The 24,809-nt window shown below is 33.7% G+C and overlaps 1 protein-coding gene across 4 annotated transcripts in view; it reads right to left on the reverse strand.

Moving 5' to 3' along the window:
* LOC126839480 (BAI1-associated protein 3) overlaps positions 1-24,809 on the reverse strand; it is a 124,697-nt gene that overhangs the window by 3,854 nt on the left and 96,034 nt on the right. For 2 of the 4 annotated variants that reach the window (XM_050574811.1, XM_050574801.1), the window contains 11 exons: positions 22,071-22,202; positions 10,145-10,361; positions 5,113-5,280; positions 4,994-5,038; positions 4,234-4,390; positions 2,922-3,140; positions 2,652-2,855; positions 1,859-1,983; positions 709-954; positions 577-628; positions 387-428 (listed from right to left, as the gene is read on the reverse strand). In XM_050574811.1, coding sequence (XP_050430768.1) covers positions 387-428; positions 577-628; positions 709-954; positions 1,859-1,983; positions 2,652-2,855; positions 2,922-3,140; positions 4,234-4,390; positions 4,994-5,038; positions 5,113-5,280; positions 10,145-10,361; positions 22,071-22,202 — 1,607 coding nt within the window. The remainder of the gene's footprint in view (positions 1-386; positions 429-576; positions 629-708; positions 955-1,858; positions 1,984-2,651; positions 2,856-2,921; positions 3,141-4,233; positions 4,391-4,993; positions 5,039-5,112; positions 5,281-10,144; positions 10,362-22,070; positions 22,203-24,809) is intronic. The other 2 variants (XM_050574831.1, XM_050574822.1) reach the window with 2 other exon arrangements.

Raw genomic sequence — 24,809 nt, forward strand, 5'->3', positions numbered from 1 at the left:
GAAGCGTTACAACTAAAGCACTCCACGTCAAAATATACGCAAACAGCTCTATACGCATTTAAATTATATAAAATATATTTGTATTAGGGTTTTAGCTAATGTCTATGGACAGCAGATAAACCCTCTATAGCTATGCATATAATATACATTTATAAAATATTTTTATAGTATATGATCAAGTAAAGCATAACAATAATGGTTATTTGATAGCGCCTATGACAAAATACGCTAAAACAATTAAAATAATAATATTAAACACTCCTAATGGCCCTAAGCATCACGGTAACAAAAAAATTATATTGGTCGGGAACGAATTGCAGCCCGGTGGACACTACTGCGGTGGGAGACGCTAAAAACGTTCATGTAAACGGGGTCATACTGTGTACCTCGATGATTACGTCCAAATGATTGGAAAATCCCTTTGCCAACTGAGAAAATATACATCATTATTGATTACGGCTGTGTATTCAACTTACGGTCTACCAATAATATTGTATCATGTGATAAATGTATTAAATTATTGTTAAACAACATGATGTATGTAGGTATTGTTGTTGTTTTGGAACGAGTACTCACCAGTTTCTCGTGTTGTTTGTAAATGGCCGCGTAGTAAAATACACCGTTTATACTGAAACACATTAATGACAAAGTTAATTGCTTTAGATATTATTATTTAATATAATTCTACAACTGCAGCCGATTGCATACTTTTCGAACAACACGTTGTAGTGTTCGATCCCTTTCTGGAGGTCGATCAGCACGGCCGTGACCAACCGCACGAACCCTTTGAGACGACTCTCCGGATCGTTGTGTCCCGTGGCCATGAACTTCCGGTTTTCTTCGTACCACTCATGAGTGCCTACTCTTAAGGCGTTGCCAATCTCGCCTCGGATGTCTTTGTTAAACGGACAGCACTTTCCATACGCTTTAGACAACGACAACCGACTGAGACATCTAGTAAAGATGAAATCATGCGAAAATCAGGATTTTTTATCAATTTAACAAAGTCTAAATAACTATCACGGTGCTCAGAAAAAAATTTCAATGAACATTTCAACTAGTGCTGGTTGTAGGTCTGGTCGAGTTCTACATAAAACCGCGTTTTTTGCATCCTATCATTTTCAATATACCGTTAACAACAGTCAATCTTGCGAGTACTGATTTCAGGTGTAAAAAAATGTTTAAACGCAGTTTTATGTTCGACTCGATTAGACCTATGACCGACACTAGGCCTAGGTCACTTGAAAAGTTTAGAATCACTATAGCTCCATGTTATCAGTGTTTGCAAAAAAATATTCCAACGAAGGCAAAACTCCATAACGTCTCAGTGTGGTCTCATTATGTCAAATAATAATAAGACATTAATAACTGGCAATTCAACGGTAATTCCTGTTTATCGTAAATTTTTTTCCGAAGTAACCGTTTTTTTATTTAGTTGATGTGTAGACGTAATTTATTTAACAATGAACCTATTTAGGCTAGTAATAAGAACAGCACAGGTTCACCAAATTTTAAAAATCTGGTTTTGGAATTTTTTTTTTTAAAAATACATATTATTGGATAATCCTAATTCATCTCATATCACCAAATAAGTTATTCACCCATTAAGCATACTGTTAAAAATTTAAATACAGTAAGATCTATTTTTCATTTTATTATGATAATCTCGAATGTCTAATTCCTAATCTGGCGGATGCCGACAACATATTATGAGAATATATGTAACATTCAATAGTTTGAATATTCAGATAATTTTCAAAAATTCCAAGTCATAAAAGCTGTAAGTGTTGAAGAGTAGTTAACTTGTAACCTTAAGGATTATTGACTATTAAACATGACAATATACTATTATATTTACCTGAGGATGTACTCCAATCGGTTCATCGACACATGGTGGTGAGGGGGAAACAATTTGCGGTATTTACGAATCAACTGAAGGGAATAATCCAAGAATACATTAAACGAGTCGGCCAGCCAATCCTCCTGAAAAGACAAAACATTATTTGTCACACATGTACGCACTTGAGTAGCGCTACTGTGTCCTGTGGGAATAGGTAAAAAAAACAATTTTCTACGCAGTTTAATGGTCGCTACGCGACCATGGAAGTTTGAACGGAAAGTAATCAAGTTTTTTCCACAAACAACCCATAAATTAAATACGGTCAAGTAGATCGAACAATTTACTGGAAACCGTGGGCTATTCAATAGACTCTTCGGGTCTGGAAAGATGTGAAACTCGAGTATCGCCTCAAAATCAAACAAGAAGTTTTATTTCGAAAATTCCGTCTGTATGGTTTGCTTAACAAGTTTGCGAGTGAATAAGAGAGTAACAATACAGACCCGAATTTCTGAGATATTTTTCTGTGGTTTTGTTTTTAACAGAAAACTTTACCTAAAAAATTTGAAACACTATCTTTCCCACGAAGAAAAGTCGTTGGATCATGAACATAGCTTACATTGTATTTGACCTATACATCGAACACTATCCTTTTCCGTTTCGTTCCTCCATTCTCTTCTATTTTCTCCATTTCACTTCCTCTCTACTTTGCAGCAAAAGCACATGCAAATTTGCTCCCTATCCCAGCCATAAGACCTATTCGTGTCAATATTAAAATGCTATTATTAGGAATTGGCAATCCAAAGACACTAACTTCTTCGCCGGTCAATTTCTGTTCGCCCCAGGCGGCTTCGAGCTGGGACAACTGCTTCAACAGGAACTGCGGGTCTATTGACGGTATATGGCTGAACGCCAGCCACCTGATGACGGCCAACTGGAGTTCGGTGACTCCGCTTTGGACGGCGTGTTGATGCAATATGCTGGCCGCTTCGTGGCAAAGTTCACCGTTCCACAAACTCTGAACAATTTGAAACACAGCATTGGAATAATTGGTCGGCTATAGGCAACTGTTAGTTGTACTTACGGATTTTGTCAGCGACATCTCGTAGTCGGCGAATATGGTCAACAGCCTCTCGTGTCGTCGCACGTCCGTCCAATTGTCAAAGTTGTTCGTGCAACAAGCTTGACCGTGGTCCTCGCGGGTAGATAACCAAAGCTTCAGTCGTATCCGTCCTTGGATGTTGGACCTCTGCGACCTGGCCTCTAGCGGGTACCATTTGTCGAGTCCCGTGGAAGGCACATCCTGAGTGGAAGGCAACAACAACAAAAATCAACGACTATTGAATACTGAACAGAGTCCTTTAAATACTAGTCCTTTGCCATTCGTGGGCAATCCCGGGAAAGATTATTACCTATGTTTCCGGAAATTCCCAAAAGTCAAGAAAACGGGAATTCTCCGCTATATCGAAATATTCGAAAATTCTGTAGTGTTATAACATGGTATAAATATTTTATAATGCATCCAAAGTAGTACACTACCTACTCGATTAAAAATACATGGTGATCAACATTGTACTCTGCTGCGTTTCTTTCTACGGGTAAAGCAATTATTTTAGCTGAAAACGTTTCGAATAGAATGAATCGTATATCAAAACTAGTTGTTGTGTTCAAGTGAAAAATATTATTTTAATGAGCTGTCTTGAGGGAATCTTTAAAAAGTCAAACGACATTACTCAATCGGTCATTTCAAAAACACCCTATCACAAAAAATGAAACTTAATGCATTAACCATAAACAATTTAGCTACTCCAAGAATTCAACTTATTTTGTATTTTCATCTATTTATAAATTTATAATTATGATCTATGATTTTCATAACACGTCGTTTTAGATAGTTTAACCTTTGACCATATTTCAATAAACCAATGTAAAACATATTCGACTTATGTTGTATTTGCAAGAAATAGCAATTTATTACATGCATGCAAATATGGTAAAATAGCACAAAATATTAGGTATCTAAGTAAGTTTACACTGGCTATTTCTTAAATATATTTAATATAGGCTATAATTTATAATAATCACACAAGTTTCTAAGTATATAAAAACAGCTGATACCCTAAAAAACAATTAAAAGTGTTCTCTTCAACGAGATATGTTTTTGGTTTTTCTAACCTTTTGGATCCATGGAAATCTTGTTTTGCTACTGACCCGGGGAATTCCTCTTTTAAAATAATTTAAAAAACAATATTTTGCTTTAAGTATTGTAGATATATTCCCAAGTCATCTCGGGAATTTCCTACCGGGAATACCCATCGAGAATATTTACCCAGTTTCGGCCATCTCTACCGGGACTTCTAATACGTATAATGTATATTAAGCTATTAGATATTTACTTGAATGGGAATGTTAATGCAGCCCAAAAAGTCGTCCTGGCTGCCGGACCTGGCGCTTTGGGCGATTTGCTTGAAGAACCTGCCCAATCCTTTTACGCCTCGAACTTCGTTGAGTTTGCTGACGGCGTCCAACACTGAAGACTCATCGTCGTGGTCCCTGTTTGCGATTAGAACACAAGTGTCAAAATGATTTCAACGAATTTATTTAATTTCTCTGATTAAAATTGATTGTAAAATTGTAATTACAATATTCCATTCATTCGTTTATACCGAAAAAGAGAGATTTTCAGAAATGCACGTTTTGTATAATAATTAAATCCGACCAAATAACAACGACAATGTACCTACACATTATAATTAATATTTAGGCTTTTCATTAAAACTTCAAAGAGCAATAAAAAAAAAAACGGTTCGTTTTAACGGTTCTGGCGAGAGTGTGTAATTATGAAATAATTATTGCCGCTAATATAAGCTGGAGTCGGTGGACGCCTATTATATTACTTTTGTTAAATAATATTCGGATGAGGACTCCGAGTTTCTTTTGAATACTCAAATTACGAAATAAAATTAAGGGGTTCGAGAAAAAAAGTTTTACCGCAACGCCGAACAAATTTTAGGCTTAAATACACTATTGGCCTTTACAGAAGCGTCGAAATAACACAAGGGCTTGGAACCCGTACCCGGGATTTCACATCGGGGTTCTACACGAATAACAGCTATAACAGACTATGGTGAATGGATAAAATTCTGATTTACTGACCATATGTCCAAGTGCAATATGTCGCTGGTCACGTCGTCAATGTCGCTGAAACAATTTATAGAAAAATCAAGGGCTAAACGGGTTATTGTTTCGGATAAAAAGAAAAAAAATGTACTTACAACATGAAATTCTCACTCCATTTCGGGTCGAGAGTTTCGTGGCGCACACTTGTGGCTTGTATGAATCTGGCAGGTACGGCCGAGATGCTGTCTCTGTGTTCGCGGCCTCCGTAGCTACCAGCACTCGAACTGCCACCCCTGTCTTTTCTCTTGAAACTCAATCGAAAGCTATACAAGGACAATCATAATAAATATATGTATATATTGAAGAAATTAAAATTTTGACACATTTGGTTTCGGCTTGAGTCGGCTGACAAGACGAGTTTTTTTTTAACATCTCTTAACATACCATTCTCTCTTCGTACCGTCCCTTACCCTACCTGTTGCTCTTCGAGGAGGATGACATTTTTAATAACGTCAACAACGGTAACGGTTGATGGAATTTTTTAAGCAACAGCTACACAGAGAATCCTCGTCCTCGTCTAGCAGGAAACGCACGGGGAACGAATGTGGTAGGATTTTCGTTGGATCATCTAACGTGGGTGGGCAAATTACAGCGGCTTATCGGCTTAACACAAAATACAAAATTCAAGTATTGCGAGTGACGGTATAAAATAAAAATAAAATTTTAAGTTTTCATTGAATGTATATGATGGTAAATATTTTAACTTCGATGCGGAGTACCTTAAAACTTAAGGTCTTAAAGTTAAACCGAATATACAGCACGGTCGCCGATAGATAAAAGTGAAAAGAAATACCTTATAAGAACGTAACGTGTCAATGTATTTTCCACGAGTGTCTCTAAAAATAAGACGACGGCGAAGGTAAACATTTTAAAATGGGCAACAATCGTCTTAAAGTGAAATTCCATTACAAAGAAACGACCGGGTGCTTCGCGAGTGAAGTATTTCCATTTTCCGCCTTATGAATTTTCAGTTACGTGCAACGTTTGGGTGATTGAGGGAGGGGGGGGAAATAAAAAACCTCTTTGACCTTTCACGACAATCGAATAATAAATAATGTTAAACAATTTGTTACGTTTTTGTGTTCTATTTTTTGTACCACACAGACTCCGAACAAGTTTTTCCTTTGAGCCACGCAAACGCTATTAAACGCTGTTTGCATGTATTTTGTATACAATATAATTATTATACAATAATTTTCATTTATTATGATGAGAATTATATCATACTACACACCAAAACACTTATTGATATGTTGGCGTTAATATATTTTACAGTTAACTTTCTTTTTTGTATATTTTCAACAGCTTTTCGAGACGTTATGACCATGTTGGAGCTACTGCTCGGGGTACAACGTCCTAACTATGGCGATTGCAGTGTTAACACTTTTAAATAATAGTAATGAAGTCAAAACGCCAATCTAAAGTTCTGTGAATTCTGAACGTTTCTCTATAAAAACGCCTTTGCCTGTCATGCGAAAAATATTGGAAAAACCTAAATAAAAATCAATATGGAAAACGCGCTGCTATAAAACACATAAACAACAGCGTTAAAACTCAAGGTCAACGTTATAATTGGTTTAAATACATCTTGTTGTTTGCTGTATACTTGGCGAATAAACGTACCAATCAAATATTTATTTGGAGTTGATTGTTTTGCAATAGTTAATGTATTTTTAATTAAATTCAAATTTCTACTCGACGGTTGAGAACCCGTACAAGACAAAATAATTAAAAACTTCCATGTTATGTAATGTTGTACTTATTTTTCCATAAAAAATTCCAAAAAAATGTTTATTATATATACCGTTAACAATTTATGCGCAGTAATAAAAATATTATTTTAAAGAATAATTAAAAGGGCGGCTGTTATAAGTCAAATAGAAATTGAAATTATGAATTGTCGATAATAAATTTTGATAATCACATTTTATTAACAAAATATTTTTAATTTATATGGTTTACGTGTATAACTATTTTTATTTTTATTTAAAAAATAATTTTTTTTCTTTCATAAAGCTCTTTTAGTTATATTTTAATTACATTGCACGTCCGTTTGAACGTGGTATTTTTTTTTAAACCTCCATATTGTGCCGGTAAGTAATTTAATCAGACTTGTCTGCGCTTCAACTGGGGATTTTAATCCCTTCATGTGAATTCTGCGATTTCCCATTTGATCCAATCAAATAAATCATGCGAAAAAAGGGTTTAAAAAAAAAATGTTTCATTTGCTTGCTAGAAACGAGTAGTCATGAAATCACATTCAACGCATTGTATTATATTATTATCACAAAAAATACAATAATTTAATTTTAATTAACTTTTTTTTGTAGACGAATTTTTTGCGTGAGTTTTGTAGATTGCATATGGTTCAAGTTGGAAAAGCTAAAGGTTTAAACATAACACAATGAAACTATTTGTACCTGTTGATTTACTATCAGAATTCAGAGAGCAACTTCCAACGAGCAAAGAAAATATTTAAGCCATTCATAAATATAAAAGTTATTGTTTCTACATATAATTAAAATATTTTTCTTTTTTAAATGTTGATATTAATCAGGCAATATTTTAAAGAAAATGCTACACATTTTTGTTGGTAATATTAGTTTAAACAACTGGGAATACAATAAAAAAAACGTAACAAAAATTTGGTACTAGTTTTTAACAACATTAAATATTTAAAAAAGTAAGTTATTAGAAATTTTAGCTTTGTAAATAATAAAAGTCTATGCAATATTCTGTCATTAGATATTAAATAACATTCGCTTAAACGCGATGAAAATGTATGACTGAGAAAGATGCCTTTAGAAAACAACATTCAAATCAATCAAACTGATTTTACTTGGAAAAGGTAATTCGGATTTCTATTGAAGAAAGTATTAAGTATTAAGTTGGACAGTTTTTTTAAAATCTTGTTATGCGTAACAAGAATTGAATAAGGCGAGGCGATTATTATTTTTATTTTTACGAGAAAGGTTACTTTTAAAGTAGATTATAAAAAAAAACTTATTTATAACAGATTTGAATATACAGTTATTATTATTAAATTATGATGTGTTTTTTTTTGCGTTGAAGTTAATATGTTTACCATTAAAAAGTTGTCGAAACTGTCAAAAATGTTAAATAAATATTAAAAAATAAAAAAAGTGTATACACGTTAAAAACTTTTGTAGTATACATTTTTTGATTGGAAATGCAATTTTGACTTGACGTTTTTGACTATTTCTCGGTATTTTCATTAATTAATATTCATCATCGATCGGATGTTTCCCTTCGACCTTCCCGTGTAGTGTTTGATTTTGACACTTGCTCGAAGTAAGTTCAATAATTGTAACAAAATTATAATATTCTGAAATCTCAATATTTCTGAGAAACGAATCAAGTTAAACAGCGTGTCAAACCACGCCTGTATTTTCGTGTCAACAAGAGACCAAAGCTGTACTCGGTGGTTACTAAAATAATGCCGGGGGCGGTATCCAACAAAAAAAAGAGTCTTAAGTTTTTAATAGAAACAGACAACGCCGCTAACTCTCCAAGTAAAATACTTTGACAATCGTTCCTCAGAAATTCAGTGGAAGTACGCATCTGAATTGCTCGAAATAATAACAAATTAAAACGTCGATTGGCGTATGGCGTATGTTTTATCAGAGCGTAAGTATAATGTGTACATTGTATACTCATACTGATGCCTGACGTTGATGGAAACAATCGACTGTTCTCGCTTTGTTCCACTATAAAATGTACAGCAATCATTCGGTCCAACACTCGACGGTTGAATATATACTCGAGATGAGAGTTTCGTAACGTTTAGAATTAAGTTTAAAACAATTGAGGCGTTCTGTGCATAAAGAGCCTATTGTAGAAAACCGTGTAAGTATATTGTACCTGTCTAATACGTACCACGTTCGTGAATGGAATCCCTTGATTTAATACGAGACCACTAAACCGTCTTGGATAGTGTAGGCAATTGAATAACAAACTTTATGTACGAGGAAGACACGTATGGGAACAAGTGTGTATTCAACACGAAATTTGAGAAATTTACAAAAATGCTATTGTAAAAAAAAGTTGACTGTAAATCCGGATTAGTCCAACTCCGGCTATATTGTGGACAAAAAGCAAACATCCCAAGAAATTCTTTAAAAATAATAGAAGATATTATGTTATGTATGAAGGAGTGAAAACTAGTAATACAGAGTGTGTATGATGAAGATAATATTTCTATCTTACTTATTCTGTAAGTAAGAGTTTATCAATATGTAGCTGATGCACTTTAACGCCTACTGTGTGTGACTGACCAAGACGTATAGCTATCGAATGAGAGTACAGATGTGTAATAAAAAAATATATAAATTATTAGAGAAATGAAGGTGGATATATTGGAGAAAAATTAGGTCCATAATAATTTTTTCTAAACTAGAAGTTTAAGATTAGTAGTGAGGAGGTTTCAGATGAAGACAGAGAAGCTATTGTGCTCGAGGTCAAGTTGAGAAACGTATTTAGTATTTGCGTGGAAACGGAAAAATTTAAGATGATATGGCAAGTAGAAAAAAGAAGTGTTGTGTTAAAGTGACAGGGAAATTTTACAATACTAATGTTAGGGTGAAAATCATGCACGAATATGATTGTTGTTGTTTGGAAAAGGATACGAAAGGAGATTGCAATAGATTGAATGAGAGGGTTATGATGTATTTGTGGGTTGATTATGTTGGATAGAATAATTAGAGGAAAAAACGCATTAGAGAATGTTTAGGTCGTGTAACAACAGCACTGAAGCTTGTACAAAAATAGATGGATGTGGTTTATACATTTTAAAGAAACTAATAGATCGAAGAAAAAGTAGGTGGATGTCATAATATATATATATGTGGTGTGAAAAAAAGAAATGGTAAATGAGAGAGGGTTGTGGGTAAAATGGGTTTTTCTAAGCATTAATATTGTACCTATGGGATAAGTAATGAAGATCTATACAACTTAAATGTTTAATATATATATTTATATCAACATTTTAGTCCAACTGTAATTCCCATTGGCCTGTGGATAACCCGTTCCCACTAGGCTACGTTTCACTAAACTGGATTTTATTTTTTTACTTTAAACTTTATTTTTATTTCCAATTAGGTTACACACCTGTGGTGTTTGCGCAGCTTGTCGTGATGTTCGTGCCGGCCGTCCGGTAGTTCGATGCCTCCTTCAGACAGGGTGCGGGCAGTGGCATGCGCCGGCCTAGGCGACAATGGTGGCTGGTACGGGGAAGGGCTGTTGGCCGGTGACGGTAATCCGGCCCCGGCTTGTGGAGACACAGTCCCTGGTTGAATGCCGAGCATGCAGTACGGGTCGCTGAAACCTGTATACGGCACAGGAATAACGCTGACAATTAAAATAAAATAGTAATAAAAAAAAAAATATATATATATATATCCTCCTCTTCAGGAAGAAACATATAAACTATGAATATATTTTTCGGCACTATACCACTTCCGATATTAGCTGAACGTTTCACAATGAACATATTCCGAAAACACCTGATTAAAATAATACATTAGAAGGGGGGATAAGGGTTAAAGAGGCACATCTGGGTCAAACTCTGATTTTACTGAAAAGTGCTATCCAAATTTTAAACTAACCTCCAGGCATAAAACATATTAAACACGTTAGTAGGCAAATCAAACTAGTTAGTTACATCAAACATTCACGTTTCATTAAAATCATCTAAGACGGTCGTCTTGAGTTTATGTAATTTTGACATGAATATGTTTTTTGGCTCGGGGTCAATAAGAACATCTGTGCGTGTGGCGCAATGTAGCGGTTGTATTTTGAATGAAAGAACTGATAAATAATTATCTGATAAGATATGAGAGATAACATATTAGAGATAAGATATAAGATATTAAAGATAAAAGATTAGAGATAAGATATTAAAGATAATATATTAGACATAAGAGAATAGAGATAAGAAAAGAGACAAATGCATGTGATGATGTATCCGCGTATAGCGTGGATACTAACATATTTTACATAAAACCGTTTTTGTTCGGGGTTGTAATAGACTTTAGGCGAAGGTAAAATATTATGTTAATTGCAATCTGATATTATTATTATTATACTTAGGGTATACGCACCAAAAACAGCAATGCAATTTAATCGCATAATGTAAACATTTTTCTTGTGACCGTGACAAAAAATGTTATTATTATTATTGTTTTTGATGTGGTTCAAATGCAAATTGTACATTAGTCGGGTTTTGAAAGAGTAAAAAGCGAGGAATAGAACGACGTGGATTAATAGTAATGCGTGACGCTCTTATTATAATAAAAAGAGGAACAGAGGTACCTTCTTTATACTAACCGACATGTGTTTGGTCTGGATAATACAAAAACAAAATGTTATGACCAACTTAGATAAGTCTACCACGAAACTAATTAACGCGAGGCTTTGGCCGATTAAATAATCAAAGTTTAACTCTCGTTTGTAGTCTTAAACATTTTTTTTTTTACTTCAACGTTTTATTATAAGTTTCACTATAAAAGATTTTCCGAGAAAAAATTAATTTTCATAAAAAAAAATGCACGGTTTATTCGAAAGTAAATATTTTGATTAGAACAAGAGATTTTCTTGTTAAGTTCAATTATTTTTTTTTTTATAATTACATTTTTTTAATTGCACAAAAATATGAAAACTTTGTCAGTTTATAAAAGTAATTGAAAATAAACAAACAAGTTATGTAATTACATTGGTTCATCGGTAATCATAAAAGTATAATTTTAAATAGACAAAGCTATTTTCGAGGGGTATAATGTTCAAATTTTAACTTAAATAAATGTTGTAATACCATCAATTTGTAGATAACTTTTATTTAATTTTATAAACCTATTTCTGTGCTCTATTCATGTTAACTGTAAGAAAGTTAAATAAAAAATCTTCATAGTTTTTATAAATTTTGTTTTAGATTTAATACAATTCAAACAAATTACATAACGATTATAGAAAATTTTTTCTAGAGACTGAACTTAGCGGAAAAATAAATCTTAAGACCAATAGTGTGTATGATATTTAAAAAAAAGTTTTAAAACGTCTATTGTATGAGAAACGAAATATAATAGAGAATAATTAATTTATTGTTTAGCCAATTACATTTTGATGTAAAAAATAGACCAACATATGAGATCGGTAAAAACTATTCAATCATTTTTTTTTTTGTTGTTAAGAGATTTTTTCAACGAAACAAGCAAGCGATTAGTTTGGTAAGAAAAAAAAAATTTAATTTATTGTACCGATGTGTTGTAGTTTGTAGGCAATGGACGTTTTTGGGGAAAGTTGATGAAACTCTGACGGTTAGGATAATTGTTAAACTGTGGAGCTAACGTTAATACACGGCCATCAAGCGAATGAACACGATCCGACAACGGCGATTAATTCAATTTGATTACGGTTTTCGAAAAGGTAGGACTTAAGCTGTATAGTACTTAATGCCGGATTATTCGCAGAACGACAACGCATTTATGAGACGGCCCAAAACATACATTTCATACAATCAAATAGATTTTGTGTGTGTAAGTGTATTCTAGTTTGTTTTTCGGTTGTTCATCCAGCATGAGTGTTTTTTTTTTGTTGAAAAAGTAAGCTAAAAAGTCAGCTAAATTTTTAGCACCGTTATAAAAATGTCGGTGCTTTAGGTGATCTAGGATCAGAATTAAACAAATTTGATTTTTTATTAGTAATGAGGGAACTTAAAAATGATCGCACAAAACGATGCACGCTGGAGCTAAATGTTTAGGGACAATATAGTTTTATTGGAGCGGACAGAAAGTGTCAGAATTTAAGCCAGAGCAATCGAGGGAGACATTGAAGAAAAATGGCACGAGAATAAGAAGTTTTGAAACAAATATTTAGAACACAAGTTAAGTAGTGAGAATGTTCCAAAAGTTAAAGTAGACAAGTTGTCAGTGTAGAAAGCAAGTGGTAAACGGAATAAAGATACTTAAGTTTTTGGGATCAATTACGCTAGAGAGTGGAATGAGTTGAAGAAGATGCGATGAAAAAGTGTAGAAACCAACAGAAATGTTATGTAAGCGAAAAATGTCCTTAAGGGTGCCAGGACAATTCAAAATATTTCACTCTAGTGAGATGATAAATTATGTATTAAAGCGAGTGTGAAGTATTGGGCAGAAGTATACAAGGACAATTGAAATAGCTGAAGTGAGAAGTTTGAGATAAATACGTGAGAGAATGTACTTATCAAAGGTAGTTCAGGTGATGTGCAAATATTATATGTTATTGAGAAGAATGAATGAAAATAGGAGAAGATGGTTTGAGCGTGATCAGTGGTAGGTATACCGAAAGAAAATAGGAACAGCTAAAATGTTTCCAATAAAACTTTAATTAAACGAAACTTAAACGAGTAATTAGAAGTTCATGTATAACTACTAGTAATTTAATAACATATTTTGTTTATGTTAATGTCCATGTGTTTAGTAGTAAGCATAAATGACAATTATTACTTTTAAGGGATTTTTCGTGTGTGACTAATGTGTTATAAAGCTGAGAGGCTTTGAGAATTTGGATCCTTCTAAATTACAAACAAAATCTAAATTGGCTTAGCCCCCAAGACTTCATCGTTTTAGGTAAAAATCTTTCACGAGCTTGACTGATTTAAATGTCCTGTCTATTCCATAATTATAATCTATTAGATTAATTTATAAGGGTAATTTTCATAAATAGCGTGACATTGGGTTTTCTAGACGGGTCGGATTCGTTCTCTGTGTCCAACAAAATATATATCAACATGTGTGGAAAATAAATTGATATATTCCAATCATTATTGTACAAGCGCTAACGGTACACTTTAAATACCTTGATGCAGTATTTAATAACGTGGTGAATCGATTAATAACAATTTGGGCGAAGGAGATAAATGATCTTTTTCGAGGGACCAAAAAGCGATTGTGAATAAATCATCATTTTGCGTATCGCGTACAAACCGAAGGTGTATTATGTGTATTGTGTAATAATAATAATAATATAGTGGCGGTAAAATGTATAGAAAATTACTACAATAAAAGTATTTCAAAGAGCCTTGTCTTCGATTTTAATTAAAACCGCCGCTTAGAGGTGGCCGTACCGCGTTAAAATAACCAACTTTTATGTATACTTATTTATTTCTCGGCTTTATTAGACGGTTATAAACTTCTAGGCTGGAGTTTAAATGTAATGTTATAATATTTTGCCCGGAGAAAATCCACGTTGAAAACGAACGGGACATATGCGCTTAAAACCGACAACCCGACTTGGGCGATTTTTGTTTGGATAAAATACTTTTAAAATTCATCAACGGAAGAAAAGTTTTGCTGCGATTGACACAACCAACTTAAAATTGGTAGAAAAGAACGCTCAAGGACTTCTATAACAACTGCTAAAACTTACCTACTTAGGCTATAGTTATTTATTGTTGTATCGATTTTATTTTAAAAACCTTTAAATGCGATTTAGGTTACATTCGTGATTGTAATGACATGTCTTAAAATAACCCACCCCACTCTTACAAAACGTACTTTTTCCACTGTTTAATGCTCTCAATATGCATTTGTTTAGGCAAGTGTGGTTTATTTACAGAAGCCAAGTAGAATTCATAATGCGTTTTAGGCTACAAAAAAAGGAACCAAAATCAAACTGCTCCAGTTTTTATTCAGAAGCGTGCAAAAAATAATAAAAAGTATAGTTTTTCTCTGTTTTCTTTTTTTAAGAGATGGCGAAGTAATCCTGAATATTTACATACCGAATTTTGTACACTAAAAATATATCCGATGCTTATCGCTTATGTATGTTGTGTTGCGTTTGGATTTTTAAACCTAATCCCGAATAAGTCAGGTCGTGGAATTTCGCTTTCTGTTAGTTGCGAGAAGGGTCCTAAACGACCCGGGTAGGTCTTTTGCGCCTGCAGTTTTATTATCAAAGTTTTGTCTTGCAAATAGGCAAAATCCCACACGGTGAGCAACCAAAGACTCATGTGTGTATGGAAATAGGTTTAAATATATTGATCAATGCCAATGCATATGTGGTTGTAAAAAAAATTATTTTTTAGTAAAAACTTGTAGAATGCAACATCGTGTTTTTAAAGAAGCGGTTTGTATGGAGTAGCTATCGAAATTTAACCGAAAACAACAGCTAACCTTTATTACTATTTTGTTAAATTGTTTGCACACAAAAATATTGGTCAAATACTAGCTGTAAATCTTGTTTTCGCAAAAAATTTGATTTCTAACGCTAAAAAGAAGAAGAAGAAATATAAAATATTAGTCCTGCGATTATAATTTTGCCTGCGCTAGTTAGTCATAACTGGTAATATCCTAGTATTTTTTTAATTTAATTATTTTAGGATATCTCGCTTGCCAATGGCATTTAAAGGTGTCATACTGGGTTAGCGCTTAACATTTTTTTTTTTTTTAGTTATAACATTTTAATCGTATTTTTCTACAATTTAATACCATTATTAAGTATGTATAGTTTATATACAAAATATTTTACTCTAAAATTGTTGTAGCGTTCTATGAAAGACCACTATATATATAAAAGATCCACATTATGTATTATATTTCAGCGATTACCTTTATTATAAAAACAAGCGAAAATACTTAGAGAGCAGCGATCAAATTAAATAGTCTGGCGGTAGAAAAAATGTTGGTCTCTCAGACTTGGAATTTTAATCAGACAACATCAACAAGGATAAGATGGATGCTGTGTCGCCCACTGGCTTATCGAATGAACGTCGTAGGTACGATAGGTAAGATGTATATAAGATATTCTAAAAATTCGGTTGCACCGGTATTTCCAAACAAAATGTTGCTGTTCTCTCGTCGTTTCTGTCGCCTAAAGCCCTAAACGTTGCATTTTTAAGCCATTATTTTGCGCTTTTATGTGGCCTCTACAACCCTTCGGCCCTACACCGGTGCTGTCAGCCGTTGTCCAACAGACAGTATACTTTAATTTAGGTAAGCACGTAGTTGTATTACTACGGGTAGTTATTCTAATGATCTACATTGTTATGAAATTAAAAGCGATATTAATTATCAAGGTAATAGGAGCGTCATTTGTAGGATTTGTTTACCTACTAATTTTTGAATTTTTGAATTATTTTTTATTGAGATTTTGCATTAATACAATTAAACTCTATAATTATATGACAAAAGAATAATATTTGTATTGTTATTATTGTCAAAATGGTTTTGCTTTATTCATGCTTAAACTTTATACTAGTATATTTATTAAATTTTACATATTGGTACATTCACATAATTGAAACGCGTCCACAAGAAAAAAATACAAACGATTTAATCACACTACTGTGTGATCACGGATACTGAAAAATAGTTTTTTTGTTTAATAATATAAAGTTAATAACGTTTTAAAGGAAATATTGTTACTATGTTGTCATTGTTGTGGGGTGCACTGCAATTGGGTACGATATGGCGTGGATTACCACATTTGCAGCACAAAGAAAAATCGAAATGTGCTGAAGTAAAAGAATAACACGCTCTATAAGGTGTATGAGTACCAAACGGGAAAGGGGACTTGTCCGGGTAGGATATAAGATAGGTCCGGCGGGGAAAACGGTTAGCCGTAAGAGTGCACTTTTGCGTTGCACACAATTTGACATGCGAACGACTTAACCGTTAACTGACACCACGCTTTTACGGTGTGTTTGGTTGAAAAGAGTTGTTTATTTTTTGTTATCTGGTAACCATCCGTTTTGAGGATTAACAGTGACATTTATCGACCGAATTGTAACAACACACATATTATGTACAGATAATGCACTCCTTCACGTATAACAGATAGATAAGATGTATCGCGGATAATCCGACGGATTTATATTCATTTTGTACTGACCGTTCGGGTCGTGTGGGTGAATTGATCTAACCACACTACTCAAAAAAAAAAAATCCATTGCCCCTTACACTATAATAACTATATATTATAATATGTTATCAACGATTGCAACCTCCCGGCTAATGTTATAATATTTTCCACGTCTAACAAGACTGTACAGTGAGAAATAGTGTAAGAGATAGACAGAGAGAAAAAGTAAGTGTGAGCGAGACAGTGAGATGTGCGATGATGATGTCGTTTTAAATAAAATGTAAAAATAAATTATGTTTTCACGGGGACCCGTCACGCTGCGGGGGCGGAAAAAAAGTATTTGAAATAGTAAAAGTGTATAATATTATATATTATATTGTTGTATAAATTTAATAAGAAATACGGTCGGTCGAGGTGACTGGAAGTGAAAAGAAGCAAGCAAAATGTGAAGGAAAAAAAGAGGGGTAAAAGATAAACAGAGAATGCGATGGAACCCCATACAAGAACGTTGTTAGACAATGTTTGCAAAAGATTAACAATAAAATAAAATATTTTGATGTAATTATATTTATCACTAACAAATATATTGTCATCTACGTCGAGTAGACTTGCGGTGAACTACGTCTGAAGAGAATAAATTAATAATATTTGTAAAATACATATTTTGTGTATTGGTTCCAGAGATGTGCTTTTGTAATTATAATTTTGTTGTTGAAATACAAAAATAAGAGAAAAATACGTTATTGTATAGATCTATACGGTGCCGTGATTTCATTATTTATCGATGAACAAACAAAAAACTAATATTGTCAAGACGACAAAAAATTAAAAATAATTATACAAAAAAGTATAAACAATTAAAACCGAAATTATTTAATTCATAATAACAAAAAAAAAACAAATGGTTAATGGTTTGTTGGGTCAACATTATAATATATGTATTATGTATTATTTTTTTCATTTGTGACAAATATACGTTTTTACCCCACAAACCCGCCCTTCAGATGTTATAGCCCTTAAAGCCTAGCAATTTGACTGTATCTTCCTCTTTCTCATTCACTTATTTTTATTAGTTTCCAATATAATGCTCAGAATCTGATACAGTCATAGCTTTTTTTTTATTGTAGCAGACATTAGTTTATCAGAATTCACTTAAGCAGAAAACATGTTTTATTATATTATATTATATTATTTGGTATTTGAATATTTTTATAATTCATTATCAGGCATTATCAATATTTAGGACACTTTTGCCGGTATTTTAGGTAATTTTCAGTTTATCAAAGGTTTTTAAGGTTATGAAATTGCGACATTAGCAATACTTTGTCGTTATACCAAAGTGTAATGGAAATTGAATGAAAAAAAATGGAGGTTCATTAAATTTTCATTTACTTGTTCGACGGACCGGCCTTGAGTATACATTTTTGTTAACCCACCAATGCAAACAGGGTTGTTTTATTAATTAATCACCTTCAAAACAGAAAAAAAGAATACTTGGAATATATGTAAAAATATATTATATATTACACATACTTTATACTGCAACGAAAATAAACTCATTTATCATCCGAAACAAGTTAGTTTTTCTACCGCCTGACGTCTAAATTGATGCCGTTGGCAAATAATTAAAAAAAAAACTTATACGCCTACCGTAAAAAAATCCTTAAAACCACTTGTGTACTCGTTGAATACAAAATTATGTGGGTGTACCTAGAATTTTTTTTCAGTATTAATATATTTTCTGGTGAGTGGCGTGTGAAAAAACTATAAGAATAGGTATAGGTACTGTTACTCGTTGTAAACGATCACGATGAAAAAATGCGTGAAACAGGCGCACACGTTATAAAGATTATGGTAAAATATACTATTGGCTTTTGTATAATAAGTTCTACGAATGATAAAAACAACCAAAACGAAGATAAATTTACAAAAGTGTTTATATCAATATAAAAATAACGCAGATTAGGTAAAACCAAAAAACCAAACATAATCATATGTAAAATACAGATAAAATTGTAAAACCAAGACGTAGTAATATCGTTACAAATTATGTTTATTATTAAAAAACCAAAACTTGCAAAAATGTAATTTAAAAAAAAAAAACGCATGACGTATTAATATAGTAATAGTTTAAAACGTATTGGTAAAACAGATTGGAAAAAAATAATAAAAGTGCTGCGAAAAGTATGTATACATATATATATACATAGCGAAAAAAACATTTAAGAAAATAAACGTACTAAATTCTTTTTTTTTGTTTGATTTTAAAAAGAAGAATGAAAAATTCAACAACGCCAACAACTATAGCAGTGTGTGACCAAGACAGACAGAGAAAGATTGAAGAGTATAATAATAGAATAAAAACGTAGAAAAATCAAACATAGGTAGAGAAGTTGCAACAGTCCACAACATTACACCATAACATATGGGGATGCATTTTGTCGTTAGCTTACCTCCGTCCGAAACCGTTCTCCTCGCGTCCGTAATAACATGTAGAATAAAAAAAACAACATGTCGAAAGCAAGTTATCTGTTTTGCAAACGGGCCGAGGGTATAGGTGATATTATTGTTGTTTCGGTGTACAAACCGGAGAAAACGCAATTTACTGTGGCCTTCCTAGGAGATTTACCAGTGCCGTTCGACAATGGCATTTATATACACCGGCAGTGCCGGTTTGCGGGATCCCTAACCGTGTTGCCGGGAGACCTATAAATAGATTTGTTTCAAATGTTCAAACGGTAAGAATCACTGCGCTTTATTGTGTACATTCTACAAGCGCTTTGTTCGGGTCTGGCATTCGTTTGGTCGTCTTTCCCTCGCCCCCTCGTCCCATTTACCAGCACACAAATTTACTTTATAATATATTGTTCGTAGGTAACTCTACAGTAGTGCCGTTTAGAATTGGTGTACGTTTACATGGTATTGTGTTACTACGGAATAGATATATATATATACATACATACATATAGATATAGTATACACATCTAGCTTGGTACCGAGCAATCTAAAAGTTTTATAATTCTTCGTCCACGAAAAACGGTATACTTCCAAATGGGAATTGTCGGTTTTCGAAAATTAAATTGAAACCTGTCCGAGACTTTATATCGCGTATCGTCGGTGTGTCTTCTTTTTTTTTTTTTTTACGAAAAAGTAGTCAAGTAAAATATGAACACCGAAAACGGTCAATCTGTAGTATGGGTCTAGAAAAAAATATAATAATTTACAGACTTCGTAAAAATCAATAAAAAATGTTACTATATTGTAAAATAATAATAATATTAATTTACAATATGATAAATGGAAATCAAGTACGGTCGACGGTTTATGCGGAACAATGCAATACAATTGGTAAAATAATGTTCCAAAAATAATAAAGGCTATAAAAAAAAAAAAAAAATGTTTCAAGAACTATATAATGTTTCATTCAAAATAAGAAAAATATAAGTTATGTGTAACGTTGAGTTTATACGTAAAGCTGCGACCTTTACCATCGCACCGTCGACTTATCTTGTTTCCTTTTTTTAATTGACTAACCAAGTGAAATATTATTTTTCCTAGACATTTGGAACATTATTAACATGGATTTGTCATCGGGCAGGGGATACAAGAAATTTCATGTCGTCATTTTCACATTACACTTTCAATTTCAGTTAGAGATAAGAGATTAGCGATTAGAGATAAGTGATAAGATATTGATGATGATAGACAAAATATCCATGATTCAATGATTTTCCGTAGAGCGGAGAAAATAACTAGGTTTTTGTTTTTCTTTGGTCTCTCACTAAACTATTTAGGTAATTTCTGGTTTGGCAGTTCCTCTATATTTTTATATAAAACCCCTTCGTCCCCTTAGGTCCCCTTCGTACGTGTCATGTTGGATGGTTCACACGGCCGATAGTTGTTATATACTCTTAAAATGGTACATAGGTACATAGGTATCATAGCATTTTTGCACATGGTCCGGCCAGCTGTAAAAGTCCGAAATTGCATACCTACTTCGATCAAACGGCGGCCAAAGCTTTACCGTTTCGTGTAATGTCCATTAACCGTAATAGCGAATACCGGTGGCAAACCGATATTATAAGACCATCAATTATTATTACAACGTCTGACCGATCTAGCTTTCAACCCAGTCGAGGAGTATCTCAAGTATTTGCTTGGTTCATTACCTCCCCTTTTCCGGTCGTTGTACCTATATAATGACTATCAGTCGGCCACATTCATTAATTTTCCGACAAACGTCTTGAGCGCTTTATCTCCTGTCGATTGGTTTTGCGTCCGCTAATTACACGATCGGCAAACAACACCGGTTAATGTACGTTAACCTGTGTGATTGTATTGTAACCCACAATCCCTGCAGAGAGAAGCTCTGTCGGTAGGGTAAATCGAATGGCTAAATAAAATGATCTCACAATAGCGCGAGAACCACCACCGGTTTACGGAGAATTCATTTGTATTTCATTCATATTGGATGATAAGAATAATGATCAATAAGAGATCAGGGAAAATTTTTTTTAGATCCATTTAACTAAATTAGTAGTGTCACTGGACACGTCGGCGGTTAAGCCATCACGTCTAGCCTTGTACTCGTAAAGAATATTTTAACTAATAATGTAGACAAGTTGTATTGTCTTTTGTCGAAAAAATACTACTAGAACACAATAATATGTAAAATTAAAAATGTGTTCATAAAATATGCTCTGTTGATGTTTTTGCGTTATAATAAAAATTAATCGTTTTCCCCTCTTTTTAAATACTCGGCTAGTGAATTTCTACTAATTAAACATAATATCAATCAATAACGATATGTAAATGTTATAGAAACGAATTAGAATATCCGTAGTCCCCTGCAAACCCCTGTCTCTTTTGCATGCACTAGTGCATCACTTTTGCCTATCCTACACGCCGGTACATATTTTTACCACGTTTTGCGCTAATCGCCGATTTGTATTGTCTTTATTTGTTTTATTGTATCTTTGTCGATCGAAACGGACAAGAACCGACTTATGGCTTATGTCTCTCTAGGCGACGGGACATATGTTTTGTTCCACTCTTAAGCGCAGTGATTCTATTGGGCCGATGGGAAGAAATGATAGATATGTTTTATTAAAAACATAAGACGACGGCGGGTTAAGTATAATGTGTCCAGGAGAGCGATAACGGACGGCGACGAGCAACACTCTGAATAATCGTACGTCACCGATAATGCCAGCCATGAGGGCGACCGGCGACAACACGGTAGAACAATCTTCGGCCGATCCATCGGCGAGGCGGGTCGCGGACTCGTCGGTCTTCCTCATCAGTCCCAGCAAACAATACGGGTCGCTATAACCTGCGACGACAACAACAACCAACTGGTCAACCGCCGACAGCCAAAACAAACGCAGCGATCGCCACAACCCGCAACCCTTTCAACCCGTATGTCATGTGGCGGGGCCGGAGGGGGGGGGGTGGGTCTGTCGAAAATTTGCTTGCCGCTTTTACGGGGAAGGGAGCGGAGATTATGGAGGGTGTGAGCGAATTGGGGAAAGGAAAAGGAAATCGATACCTCCTTGTATTTAATAAGAGATGAAGAAAATCGTCCGATCATAAGACAATATTATGTTCATGATCCAACGATGATTCCCTCGAGGGAAACACTGGATTAAGATTTGTTTTATCGGCATACACTTCACATATTGAATCTCGAACAGACTTGTCGAGAGAGCCGTCCGAGATTTTCTTGTCGGACCGTCAAACGAATTCACCAGAGACACTTGTCAGGTGTTTCCAAGTCGAAAACCGATTAATATACATTTAACGTGCATCGGTTTTCCGTATTGAATATTGCACCATTATTGAGAACCGTGTTTGTCTGCTTGTCAGACCTTATTATATAATAATATATTAATGCGTTTCGTGATAGGTAAACTGCCGTGCTGTCGCTTTCAAAAACACACTTTGTCCAAACATAGTATTATCCGCGTTTAATTATACAAGTTGTGAGTTAACATAATTTACAAAAAAGTCCAACACTATTATAGTTCATTACACGTTGACGGTTTAATTTTAGGGCGAAAAATTTGAACATACATATTTTAGATATGCTAAAATAAGATAACCTACAAAATGTATAAAAAATGTAATTGTAATTTTACATTTTACTTTATATATGTAAATTAAACTATATACCCTATCCTAGAGGTCAATGCATTTTTCTTACCATAATAATTTTAATTTGTAGTTAATATTTAGCATTTGTGTACATTTCAACTAATAAATAAGCTTATCTTTTTACAATTTTTTATTTATATTATTCCAAATAGTCAGAAAGTAAGATATATGTTTGTATATATATTTTTTTTTAAATAAGAGTAAAATTTAACCCAGTTAATTTTTTGGTCAACGAGAGAAGTATTGATGAGTATTGTTTAGTGAAAGTTCTAAAGTTGAAATGTTTATCTTAAACTAAACATCATAAAACAAATAATTTACAAGGTTATACTTGAATTTTTGAGTCGCAGTTTTTTTATTGCTAATAAATAGTTGTCAGTTTTTGTATATGTTTTTTTCAGTTTTTTTTTGTTCATGCTGTATAAACCCTATAAGCATTTGTACATGTACAAATGCCTCACATTTGTCTCGTGCGCTCTAGAGCCCTCTCGTATGTTTAAACGTTTCACAGCCGGATATTAAATTACATTAATCAGACAGTTTATTAACAACAGTAAACGTTACTATTTGAAAAGATTCATGTTGACATCTGATATCAACATCATCAATTTGGTGGTGCAGCTGCGTATCTTTACATACAATTTTTCCGTATAGTAGAATATAGGTCAGAACTGGTTATAGATAGCGAAAAAAGCTGGTGGGCCGTGCGGTGGGGATAGTATGCAAGTCATTGACCCAATAACAAACGGAGAAGTGCTGAATGGGGCTAATACTTGTTTATCATAATAAATTTAGTGAAAAATTCTAGTTTATCATTTGGATTTATTGTACAGATTTTGGAAGTATCACAATTATTAACTAGCACGTTTCGTTTGGCCAACGAAGCTATAACCGAAAAGCTAATGATTGATAAGAGGCGGAGGAAAATGAGCTGAACATAAGACGTGTTCGTCGTCCAGTGTTTTCCTTCGAGAGGAAGATTTAATTTTGATTTTCGTTTGTAATTTTCCCTTGCAAGGGGGCAATCACTCTGTGAGATTTGTCTGCAATTCAAACGATTCGGCGGGCCAGGGGTCAACGTCGATACTCATGACATTCGGCTAGGTTACAGCGTTACGGGTGTTCTGACAGGGCCGACATTTGATGTGCCGACTGGCGACCGCCTTTGCCGGTAATTGATTACTTGGAAATTTCGTTAACGACAGCTATGGTGGTGAAAATATCAACAAACTGTAAGGGTCCCCACACCTATAGCTAGAGGGTCTTAACGGCCGGAGCTCCTCTGTACACCATTACAGCTTTCATTTCCTACGACTCTCGCCACGTCGGAGGTCAATCAATCACGACCGATCTTAGCCCCGCGGTTAAGTATACACGTTACAACAAGGTATGCACCGAAAAGGCGGAAAACGGTCTAATGCGGACAAGCCAATAAAATATCTGATCGATGACGCTACTGAAAAAAAAACTAGACCATCTTTCAAAAATAAAAAATAAAAATGATTCCTTTTGAAAACGGTTGACGTCATAAAACGACTATCGAAAACACAGAGTATACAATACAAGCAGCGACAATAAATGATTGCCTTTACAAGATTAAACGACAGAAATGCTCGAACAGATGGAAAAATTCTACCGAAATACTCAAATAATTGTGGTAATAATATTTCAGTATTGTATACGATGACACTGAAAGCCAAAACAACAAAGGAATGTAAAAGTACATTAAAAAAAAAAAGTTGAAACTTTTCGTGAAAAATAATGTTTATACACATTATATCGAATA

The sequence above is a fragment of the Adelges cooleyi genome, unplaced genomic scaffold, assembly GCF_023614345.1.
Source record: "Adelges cooleyi isolate 19-005CV unplaced genomic scaffold, UGA_ACOO_1.1 ACOO_flye_CR_arks_rails_tigmint_CR_PRNA_108, whole genome shotgun sequence".
NCBI classification, from domain to species: domain Eukaryota; kingdom Metazoa; phylum Arthropoda; class Insecta; order Hemiptera; family Adelgidae; genus Adelges; species Adelges cooleyi.